At 34.8% G+C, this 12,167-nt stretch overlaps 1 protein-coding gene across 1 annotated transcript in view; it reads left to right on the top strand.

Moving 5' to 3' along the window:
• Positions 1-12,167, top strand: part of PIK3CB (phosphatidylinositol-4,5-bisphosphate 3-kinase catalytic subunit beta) — a 164,281-nt gene that overhangs the window by 82,340 nt on the left and 69,774 nt on the right. Inside the window, exons 8-10 of the mRNA XM_007947506.1 lie at positions 558-654; positions 3,963-4,093; positions 6,484-6,534. Coding sequence (XP_007945697.1) covers positions 558-654; positions 3,963-4,093; positions 6,484-6,534 — 279 coding nt within the window. The remainder of the gene's footprint in view (positions 1-557; positions 655-3,962; positions 4,094-6,483; positions 6,535-12,167) is intronic.

Here is a 12,167-nt window from a genome sequence, read left to right as displayed (position 1 = left end):
ACTTCATCCAACTCTTCTACCTCTGCCACCCCTGATACAGCAGAAACAACCCCTCTTCCTCCTCCTCACCCTACTCAATGTGAAGATGAGGAGGATGAAAACCTTTTTGATGATCCATTCCTACTTAATGAATGGTACATAATCATCATGCCGTATAGTTTATATACTTATCCTTTGTGTATATTTATAGTGTCTTCGTGTGAAAATTCTAACTGTACAGCAAGAACTCTGTTAATCATCTGTTTATGTTGGTAGACGTCTGGTCAACAGTAGGCTATTAGTAATTATATTTTTGGGGAGTCAGAAGTTATGCACAGATTTTCAACTATGCAGGGGTTCAGTGCCCCAAACCCTGTGTAGTTCAAGAGTCAACTCTACTATATTCTTGTGAGACATTGGTTTTTAGGGTTGAACATTTTTCTATGTATATCTTGTTCTCATTTTGAATGATTTTCTTTGATTTCAGGAACTAATGTTTCTGAAACAAAGGACATGAACATGTTTATACCTTAAAGTTCATTCTTAACATATTTAACAGTGGTATCTTTTTTTAACAGCATTATCCTGTAGCCTGGGTAAATACAATGGTTTTTGACTTTAAAGGACAGTTGAGATCTGGAGATGTATTATTACATAGCTGGTCTTCCTTTCCTGGTAAGTTTTATATCCTAATCCTTGGTGTTAAAGATTAACTTTTGGTATATTGAGTACTTACTGTTTCCTTATGACTAGTCATTCTTCTCATGTAGTAAAGAAACCATCATCTCATATCTTAATGTTTATCTTAAAATGTATTTCCATAATATATTTAAAATATATTTTCAAAATGGTTTTTCTTTGAATATCCTATTTATTCAAGTAGATGTGTTCTTGGTTTAAACATTTTATTTTTACAGTTCTTTGAGAAGTTCTCCTAAGGGGCATGATCTTCTTTGTAACAATCTCTATTAACCCTAACTAAAATCAAACCAAACCCATTGCCATTGAGTTGTTTCTAACTCATAACAACCCCCATTAGATTTCCAAGGCAGTAAATTTTTATAGAAGTAGATTGCCCCATCTTTGTTTTGTGAAGCAGCTGGTAAGTTTGAACCACAACCTTCTGGTTAGCAGTCAGATGCTTTAGGTACTGCACTACCAGAGTTCCTTCTGTTAACCCTCGTTGTACTAATTTTTTTCACTTAGTAGAAGGAACATTCATTAATATGGTGAGGTTTAGTTTTGTTGTTATGGCAACCCCATGTGTGCAGAATAGAACTGTTCCATAGGGTTTTCAAGGCTGTGACCTTTCAGAAGTAGATCACCAGGCCTGTCTTTTGAGGTTCTTCTGGCTAGGTTTGCACTTCTAACCTTTTGGCTAGTAGTTGAGCTCTTAACCACCTGTGCCACTCAGGGTAAGAGTGGTAAAACAAAACCAAAACAAACAAAAAAAAAAAACCCCACTTATTCACTAGATAGCTTTAGCCTGAAGTTTAAGGTAAGTGGAGTACGTCCCTCATGCCTGTGTTTCTCAGGCAATTCTCAAAGTACTCCTATGAGGTAAATGGATTTATTCTCATTTTGCAGATAAGGAAGGTGAAGATTAGAAAGAATAATTAGTCATTCTTACACAGTTGGTTCAAACCTGGGATTTCAAGGAAGGACTGCCTAACTGTTTCCATTAGTCTACACTGCTTTCATAGGTGTTAGAGTTTTTGGTTTAAACTTTGCATCATATAGTGATTTTCTTTTTTTCTTCCTGTCTTGAAAGTTTAATATATTTAATCAAGTTGGAAACTTACTTAAATTTTTAAACTAATTATTAGAGTAGTGATAAGTATGTGAAAATGTCCATATATTAGCAGTATTACATGAGGAATTATTTTTGAAAACCACTTACCTACTGACATACTTATGAACTCCTCACGTTCTCATATATTGTATGTGTATATGTTCTCTCATTCCTACCATTTCCTTTATATTTCTCCAATAATTTGCTCTTAATAATTGCAATAACCCAAATATAGGAGAACTTTTGTACATTTGACACACTCTTTTGTTGACATACTTCTTAGTGGGAACTATAATTTCACGGCAGAGTAAATATTGTTTAGTTCAGTACTTTGTTGAAAAATCTGAATTTAGACTCATACTTCAATGTTTTATAGAATCAGTTTGGTAACTTGACTAATAATTTTAGCAAAAATGACAGTATTTGGTTGTTTTGACTTGGATACCATCAATGTAACTTCATTTGTGAGAAACTGTAAGATGAAAAGTAAGAAATGAACACAACTAACTCTATATATAAGCTCATGTTTTTCCTGGTAGGGGCAAGCAGGAAACAAAGGAACTGTAAATAATCTATCTTCTGGGGTACACAGTCAATCACTATAAAGTACATAATCATATTTAATGGTTTCTGTGTATCTTTCCAGAATTCTTTATATAAACACTAGGAAATGCAAATGTAGAGTTTTATTTTTCTCTCTATTTTTATGAAATAGGCACAGTATGAATTAGCATATGATGTACAGTGTTTTGCACTTTTCTTTTTGCACCTTATCTGTCTGTATATAGAAGCTTTTTTTTTTTTTTTTCATTAAAGCAGTTATCTTTTGATAATTCAAGCATTGCTGTAATGGATATCCTTGTTTATGTACAAGTATATCTTTAAGGTAAATCCCCAAAAGTAGGTTTACTGAATTAAAAAGTAAAATGTTGACAATCACATTTTGCTCTCCAATGAGATTATACCAATTTATATTTTCCACTTCTATTAAAATTCCTATTTTTGTGATCACTTTTGCGTACAATTGCCTCTGTATGTTTGGGGCTTATATGAGGGCTGGAATGCTAACGTTTGAGTTTAGATAGGTTGCATTTAATAGAACAAATTAGTGTAATGCTCCTGGATAGATAGCACAGTACGGGATTTTAATTTGCTGAGAAATCTGCTCTTGAGGTGTAAAAATTGTGAGAGCTGCCTCCATCCAGGAGACCGTTGAATATGTGAAATGAGAGATAATTAAATGAGCAGTGGATTAAGAAGCTGAAAGTTGTAAGTGCATTGTAAACATTTTCTAGTTTTGGGAGATAATTCTGAGTATATATATTTTCTGGACTCTAGGCCTAGGCAGAATGGACTTTTATCTTTTTTACCAGAAGGTACAGAGAGAACAACTGACCTAAAAATCAATGTAAGGAAAAAAGAAACTAGTTTGGAGAGGGGTGACTTTAGCTTGTACTCCTACTCTATTCTCTTGTTTTGAGCTTACTATCTCTCCATCAGTTTTCTTATCCATGAAATTAGAAAGACACATGAAATATGAACTCCAGGGTTTTCCAACAACACTGAAATTCTAAGGTACCATGCATAATTCTGTGAATGAACCATGTTTAGGGTTATGAAGAACAAAACAGTTGGTGAGGGTAAAAGGAGTACTGCTTCAATGGAGTGTTAACAGAAACTACTGAAGAAGGTATAACTCTGTCAGCAGTTACAGGATAATAAAAGATCATTAAGAACATTAGATTTGATGAGAAGAATGTCATTGGTGGCTATCAAGCGGTCAGTTTAGGTACTTAGATGACCATAAAAACTAGATTACATATGATTTAGAAGTCCACAGATAGCGAGGAAATCATGACAATTCCTATGGGCCACTTAATTTTGACAGAGGGAAAGTAGTACCAATATAAGTTCTTTTTTTTTTCCATATTGGGAATACTGACTAAATTTGAAGAAAGAGATGAAGTAGTCATTAATTTTTGTTAACTTTCTTGTTATAAAGATATAGGCAAACTCACATTCAAACTTTGTGCCAAGCATTAACGGGAAATTAGAGCTTTACTGATGTAATTGTCTGTCAAACTTTCCTTCAGAGATGCACTTTTTAACTAATTGTTATGAAATCTAAAGGTTTTTTTAGTTTAGTTTCAAAAACTTTTTATTAAGAGTCAAAATCACTTGCATGTTTTAGATGAACTTGAAGAAATGTTGAATCCAATGGGAACTGTTCAAACAAATCCATATACTGAAAATGCAACAGCTTTGCACATTAAATTCCCAGAGAATAAAAAACAACCTTATTATTACCCTCCCTTTGATAAGGTAAGCTAGTAATTTAAAAGACCATTATGCATGAAATAATTATTTGTTCCTGACTTTATGTATATGTTTATAGTTTAAGTTCTAGATGTCTCTTTCTCTCTCAAAACTTCATATGCATTGATAGCTTAGTTAATTGAAAGACCACTGAGCAGTGAGTCCTTGAACTCTCTTTACTCTTGACTTTATCACTGACCAAGGAAGATGGGGCAATCTACTTCTGTAATGATACTGCCTCGGAAACCCAAGGAGGGGTCGCTATGAGTCGAATCTGACTCGACGGCACATAACAGCAACATGACATTTCCAGAGTTCAATTGCCTTTTATATCCAAATTATTCTCTAAAGTCCTTTACAACTTAAAAAAGCTATAAATGTATTCACATGTAACCCTGATCATGTAAAATGTTCAGTGAAACACCCACATGTTAATTTGGAGATTACATTGTAGAATGTAATCATTCTTGTTATAGTTTGGATACAAAGAACAAATTATTTATGATGAATATTACCATTAGTAGGACTTGTAAGGTACTATTATTTTTGTAAAATCTATCGGAAGGACTTACATTCCTAAACATTTCCTTAGTGTGTAAGCTGAATATATCTAAGGGGTAGGAGATTATGTGGTGGGGCTTGAAAATAGGCCTGTGACAATTTACATGCCAAGAGAGCTAAGTTTTACATGCTTTATCTTCAGGTGTGGTATCCTTGTTTCACATATGAATTGATAATGATTTTTATGAGGAAATCTTTGAACAAATTCTTAGAAAGTAAACAGCAAGTTTCTTGTATTTCCTTAATCCATTTGAGAACAAGTTACTTTTAAAATTGGTATACTTAATAATGTTTAAATTAATCTACTTATAAGATTAATTATGTTTTAATGTTTAGTACTACCAGACTGCTACAGAATCATGTTTTTAAGCTGTATGCAAATTAAATTTGTGTGACCCAGTTTTTCTTTCTTCACTTTCATTTCAATTGAATTATATACTCTCAAGAAATAAATTTTTGTTTTTAGTTCTTTTATAATGTTTTTCTGGCCAGTAATATCCAATTAAATTAAATTTTGGGGATGTTACAGTAGAAATCACAGATATACCAAGAAGCATCTGTCTTAGCATTTAGTTAGTAGGAAAAGGTACATTTTGACTCATCCATTACAAGTAAGCCATGGATGGCCTTAGTTATTCCTTAGATAGGGATTTGTCCACATACATTAGCTACTTATACATTTCATTGTCCAGACTGTAACTGTTATGGTGTTCAATTATGTTGTGTATTCAATAATCAGTTACAGTTTCTTTTTAATCAAATGTGATGCTTTTAAAAGCAGTTTTAGATATGTAACATCCTATGCAAGTATTTTTAATTTGCTATATCAAGAGAAATTGAGTTTCTTTAAAATGTTCTATTTCAACATGTTCTTGTCATCTGCAGCTGGTCTCTTAGCTTTCTATTTAACTTCATTATCCTTTAGGGAGTCTATCTGTGAAGATGATCAATTTAGGATGGAGATTTTTGTGTTTTAATATGTTTATACTTACTGATTTTTCTTATACAGGTTATATATGGTTATTGTAAAAACTTTAAGAAATCAAATAGTACATATTTTAAAAGTGAAAGTTCCTCATCCTACTTTTTTAATTTAATTTATAGTTTGTTGCTATAATCACTTATATACATTTTGCTTTTTTTCAAGTCAGTTTTATGGTTATTGCTTAATTTTAATAACCATAGTTGAATATTATCACAACAGCACTTTGAAGCAGGATGAGAGTTGTCACCATATTTTACACATACATATTAAGATAAAGTATTTAACTAGGATTGCTTAATTCCATAGCAGGACATGTATTTTGGTTTTTTACTCATCATTCTTTGCATTGGACCAGTAAGTTCATATATTATCAAGGATGAGGACCCCTTTCTGAACTGAATGATTTTTAAAAATGTTTTCAGCTCTCTCTTGACATTATTTCTACTTTTAGTATTTGTTAATTGAGAAGAAACATTATGACAGAAACTTGCTCTGCATTTAGCAACCCTTACATACATTTGCATTTTCTTAACTGAATACATATACCAATATTCCAAAAAAAGTTTGACATATGCAAGACAATATTTTATCTATAAATAATCCATAATATACCCAAGAAGTCACATTCCCTTGTAGTAATACCATTGTTTCCCTTTTGTCTAGCATTTGAAGGTTAGAAAGCACTGCATAGTACCATTTTGCTTTTAAAATTCATTTTTCTATTGTAAAGCACAGAAATAGTAACCCATATTATTAGTCCCTTTTAGTCTTAAGTACAATTACTTCATTTATGTTGAAAATTTTATAAGCATAAGAGCCAAATATTAAAATTAAATATTTTTTTAAACAGATTATTGAAAAGGCGGCTGAGATTGCCAGCAGTGATAGTGCTAATGTGTCAGTAAGTATCAAAGGTTTAAAATGCTTTTTTCTTGTTATAGAGTCATAAGCATACTAGGGTGGTGTAGTGCCTAAGGCATTTGACTGCTAATCAGAAGGCTGGTGGTTCAAACCCACCAGCCACTCCTCGGAAGGAAGGTTGGGCAGTCTACCTCAGTAGTGATAACTGCCTTGGAAACCCAAGGAGGGGTTGCTAGGAGTCAACTTGACGGCAGTGAGGTTTTTTTTTTTTTTCTTTATCAATCGTATTTAAGACAGTGAACTTATAGAAGACCATAATTCATATGCAAGAACAATCTGTGTGTGTACATGAGTATGGGCATACTAGTGTTTTGTTCAGTGGCAGCTCAGTTTGTAAGGGTCCTCTGTTCAACTTTTTAATGCAAATTAATTAGTTCAGCAGCTAATCTGTAAGGGATTCTGTGGTACCCCGTAGATTAACAATATTTTCTTTGTGAATATTACTCTGTTTAATGAGGAGGCTGTACTTTCATTTCTCTCTCACATAACAGGAGGTGTAAATCGTACCAAGCTTCACAGTACTGGGGACCCAGGTTTTTCCATATTGGTGCACTGGGATGCTTAATAAAATGGTTTACAACATTTTAGCTACCAGGAGCAGGAAAAGGAAGACTACAGGATACATCCCATTCTATTTTATGATATCATTAGCATGCATCACTTCTGCTCACATCCTGTTGGCCAGAACTTAATCACATGGCCATACTTAACTGCAGGTGAGAGTGAGCAGTGCTGTCTTTAGCTGAATAGTCATGGACCTTGCTGAAAATAAGAAATTATAATGCTGAAGAGAGAATGGATATAGAGTGACCAACAGCAGTTGCTGCTACACATACTGTTCTCATTGCTTCTGTCCATCGACTACAAAATTGTTTACATTATTGAATTGTTTTACACTATATATATTTCTGCCATCTCTATTAATTTAATTTTTTGACTCTTTGTAGTCTTAAAACTTTGTTGAGCTCTGATACTCTGTTTTCTTGTCATCAAGTCAAAACTTTTAAGTGTCTTTAGCAAAGCCATTTACCCATAGAATGATAATGGTATCAAGGCCTAGAGGCAAAATGAAGATAATGTGTATATTTTTCTCGTTATCATGAGTCAAAGCACTGTTTAATGTTGGCTAGTTGGCGAAATGTCTGCTGAAGCTGTCTTCTGATTTGCTGTTAGAGTTTGCAAAATTTTTCTACAGCCCCTCAGTACAAGTTATCTACTGCAAAAACTTCAAAGACAGTTCTCTTTACAGAGGAAACTTATCAGCTTGTCGGAGAATTACTGAAATTAGTGATTAAAATTTAAGTTTAGGAAATAAAGGTTGTATACCTTCTAATATCTCTGTTCGGTTATCCATTATTCATCTTAATAGTATATTTTCTCCTTTTCATATTAAAAAAAATTTATGTATTTCATTGTTGAGTTAATAGTGTTTCTTGAATTTTTCTGAAACATAAATTGATTCTTCCCAGCTTTTTAATTTTTCATGTGATTAATTTTTTATTTTTTTATTGTGATTTGGGTGAAAGTTTACAGAGCAAATTGTTTTTCCATTCAGCAATGCATACACATGCTGTTTTGTGACATTCACTGCAATCCCCACAAGTAACAGCACTCTTCCCACTTCCTCCATACATCTTCCACTTTGCTTTGTGCTTCTTTCCTATCCCTTCCTGCCTTCTTAGCTTTCTCCCTGGGCAAATCCTTTTGATCTCATATGCTTGATTATTCTAATGAGTGCATAACTTCCTGGTATTATTGTTTACCTTATAGGCTTCTCTTTTGTTTAGTTGAAAGTTGCATTCAGTTCTCAGCTTGCAGGGTGGCTGAGGCCCATAGTCTCATAGTTCTGTCAGTCTTCATCAAACCAGTAATCCTGGTCTTTTTTTTTTTTTATGATTTTGAGTTTTGTTCTACATTTTTCTCCCACTCTCTCTGGGACTTCCTGTTGTGATCCTTTTCAGTGGTGGCTAGGCACCATCTAGTTTTTCTGGACTCATGGTCATAGACAGTGCCTAAAGTGAACAGAAGATTTCAAAAGGTGGATCAAGAGAACAAAGTAAAGTATTAAAATGAAATGTGAGACGATCTGGAATTGGAAAATCAAAAGGGAAGAACACACTTGGCATTTCTCAAGCTGAAAGATTTGAAAAAAAAAAAAAAAATCAAGCCTTGAGTTGCAATGTTGAAGAATTGGATGGACAAAATATTGAATGATACAGAAAGCATCAAAAGAAGATGGGAGGAATACACAGAGTCACCATACCAAAAAGAATTGATCAACATTCAGCCACTTTAGGAGGTGGCATATGATCAAGAACCGATGATATTGAAGGATGAAGTCCAAGCTGTGCTGAAGGAATTGGTGGAAAACAAGCCTTCAGGAATTGAAAGAATACCCACTGAGATGATGTTTCAGCAAACAGATACAGTGCTGGAGGTACTCAATCTGTATGCTGAGCAAATAATCCGAGAAGCTGGACTATATGAAGAAGAACACAGCATCAGAATTGGAGAAAGACTCGTTAACAACCTGTGACATGCAGATGACACAACCTTGCTTAGTGAAAGTGAAAAAGACTTGAAGCACTTATGAAAATCAAACACTTCAGTCTTCTGTATGGATTACACCTCAACATAAAGAAAAGAAAAATCCTTACAACTAGATCAATAAGCAACAACATGATAAATGGAGAAAAGATTGAAGTTGTCAAAAATTTCATTTTCTTGGATCCATAATCAGCACCATTGGAGCAGCAGCAGTCAAGAAATCAAATGATGTATCATATTGGGAAAATCTGCTTCAGAAGACCTCTTTAAAGCATTTAAAAGTGAAGTTGTCAATTTGAAGACTAAGGTGTGCCTGACCCAAGCCATGGTTTTTCCAGTACCCGCATATACATGTGAGAGTTGGACAATGAATAAGGAAAACTGCTCAAGAATTAATTCATTTGAGTTGTGGTGTTGGCAAAGAATATTGAATGTGCAATGACTTCTAGAAGTATGAACAAATCTGTCTTGAAGGAAGTAAAGCCAGAATGCTCCTTAGAAGTTAGAATGGCCAGACTCTATGTCTCATGTTTTGGTCATGTTGTCAGAAGGGACCAGTCCCTGAAGAAGGATATCATACTTAGTAAAATAGAGGATCAGCAAAAAAGGAGAAAGACCATCAATGAGATGGATTGACACAGTGGTAGTGATGATGGGCTCAAGTATGCCAATGAATGTGAGGATGACACATGACCAGAAAGTGTTTCATTTTGTTGTATATGAGGTTGCTCATATCCAATAATGACTCAGTGGCACCTAACAACAACAAGGTCATGGAGGCTGGGGTTCACAGGGTCCATTAGTCTTCTGGACTAAGTGTTTCCCTGTCTCTTTGTATTTCTTCTCTCCTCTTTGTTCTGGATGGAGAGAAATCATTAGTGGCACCTTAGATGGTTGTTTACAAGCTTTTAAGACCCAGTCACTACTTAGCAAAGTAGGATATAGAACATTGTCTTTATGGACTGTGTTATACCAGTTGACCGTAGTGTTCCCCAAAACTGTGGTCTTGAGCCTCCATGCCCACTGACTCATTTTTTTAAGGTGTTTGGTTATGACTGAGAAGTTTTCATAATTTTTCCCTCCGTATGCTCTACTATATTCCTGTGTATATTTGCGGCACATATAAATACATAAATAGAGATATCCTCTGTCAAGCCTTCCATTTGCCTTCCCACCCCTTTTTACCTTTAGTGTCTATCTGTGTATCCATCTATAGATTATTGTTATTGCAGGATTGTGCCTTTATCTCTTGTGGTCTTCCCTGTGTCTTCTACTGCCTTGATCATTTTGCTGTCCTCCCCCTTTATTGTACATTGCCTTTAACTTCACTTAAGTTAATATGTATCTATCCTCTAGTTAGTGATTTACCCTCCCTTCTTCTCCCACCCCTAGAAACTGAAAGAATGATTCTTTCTGTGTGTAAACCTTTTCTTGCTTTTTATAGTGCTGGTCTCATACAATGTTTGTCCTTTTGTAATTGACTAATTTCATTCAACAGAATGTCCTCTAAGTTCATCCCATGTTATGAAGTGTTTCACTGATTCACTATTGTTATTTAACATTACATAGTATTCCATTGTATGATTTACCATGATTTGGTGATCCATTCATCTGTTGATAGGCACTTAGGTAGTTTCCATCTTTTTGCTGTTATGAATAATGCTGCAGTGAACTTGGATGTGCATGTATCTGCTTCACAGCTTTTATTTCTCTAGGATATACACGTAGTGGTGGAATTGCTGGATCATGTGGTATTTCTATTTCCAACTTCTTAAGGAAGTGTCCTATCAGTTTCCACATGGTTATACCATTTTACAGTCCCACCAGAAGTTTATGAGGTTTCCGGTCTGTCTAAATCCTCACCAGTATTTGTTGTTTTGTTTTATGAATTTTGCTATGAATGCTAGGGTGAGATGATATTTCATTGTTGTTTTGACTTGCATCTCTCTAATGGCTGATGATCACGAGCATTTCTTCATGTTTGTTAGCCACCTGAATGTCTTCTTTGGTGAAGAGTATCTGTTCATGATCTTTGTCCATATGTAAAAACTAACTTAAGATGGAACAAAGACTTAAATGCAAAAAGATGACCAAAGAAAAAATAGAGGCACATTTAGGGACCCTAGTACATGGCATAAATACACTATCAAACATAATTAGAAATGCACAGACAGCAGAAGACAAAGTAGATGACTAGGACCTCCTAAAAATTAAACATGTATATGCATCAAAAGACTTTGCCAAATGAGTAAAAAGAGGCTATGGGCATAGCCTCCAGAAGATATCCGAGTAGCCCCAAGGACACTCCGGACCTGGACAACTGAAAAGGTGCGACATTCCCCTTGTTACTTTTATTCCCCACACTCACTTGGTGAATGGAGGTTTGGCCATCCCCTATTCCCACCCACCTTCTGGGCCCGCAGAAACTCCATCCCACTCTGTGTGCTTGGACAGAGCCTGGGTGCCCTGCCCTGCCCTCCCCTGATTTTTTTTTTCTCTTTCTTTTTCTGGTTTTTAGTTTTCTTGCCTTTGTCTGTTTTAAAACTACTACTATTATTAATACTTTTGTTCTTTTTACTATTATTCCCCTCCCAGGTCCTACTTTTCAGCTTTTTTCTTTTCCCTATTCCTGGTTACAAATTTTTTTTCTTCTTTTTTTCTCGTGGTTAAACCCCATTGCTTGTTTTTCTTTTTGCATTTTTCCCATTTTTTCTTCATTATTCTCCTTCTCTGCCTTTTTTCTCTTATTGCCCTATCCCAAGATATTGCAGGGTTTCTTGTTTTTTTTTTACTGACATTCTTGTTTGTCTGGAAGGCACAGCCATTTTGATTGTTTACACATGGCAGCCATTTTGGATATTTAAAGTGACTGAGGGCACAGCCATTTTAAATGTTTACAAGTGGTGGCCATTTTGGATATTTAAAGTGACCGAGGGTGCAGCCATTTTGAATGTTTACAAGTGGTGGCCATTTTGGATATTTAAAGTGACCGAGGGTGCAGCCATTTTGAATATTTACTAGCGGTGGCCATTTTGGATATGTAAAGTGACCGAGGAGGGTGCAGCC

Source organism: Orycteropus afer, unplaced genomic scaffold, assembly GCF_000298275.1.
Source record: "Orycteropus afer afer isolate SDZICR_OR568_19922 unplaced genomic scaffold, OryAfe1.0 scaffold00188, whole genome shotgun sequence".
In the NCBI taxonomy this organism is placed as follows: domain Eukaryota; kingdom Metazoa; phylum Chordata; class Mammalia; order Tubulidentata; family Orycteropodidae; genus Orycteropus; species Orycteropus afer.
This window is presented reverse-complemented; position numbering and strand designations above follow the sequence as displayed.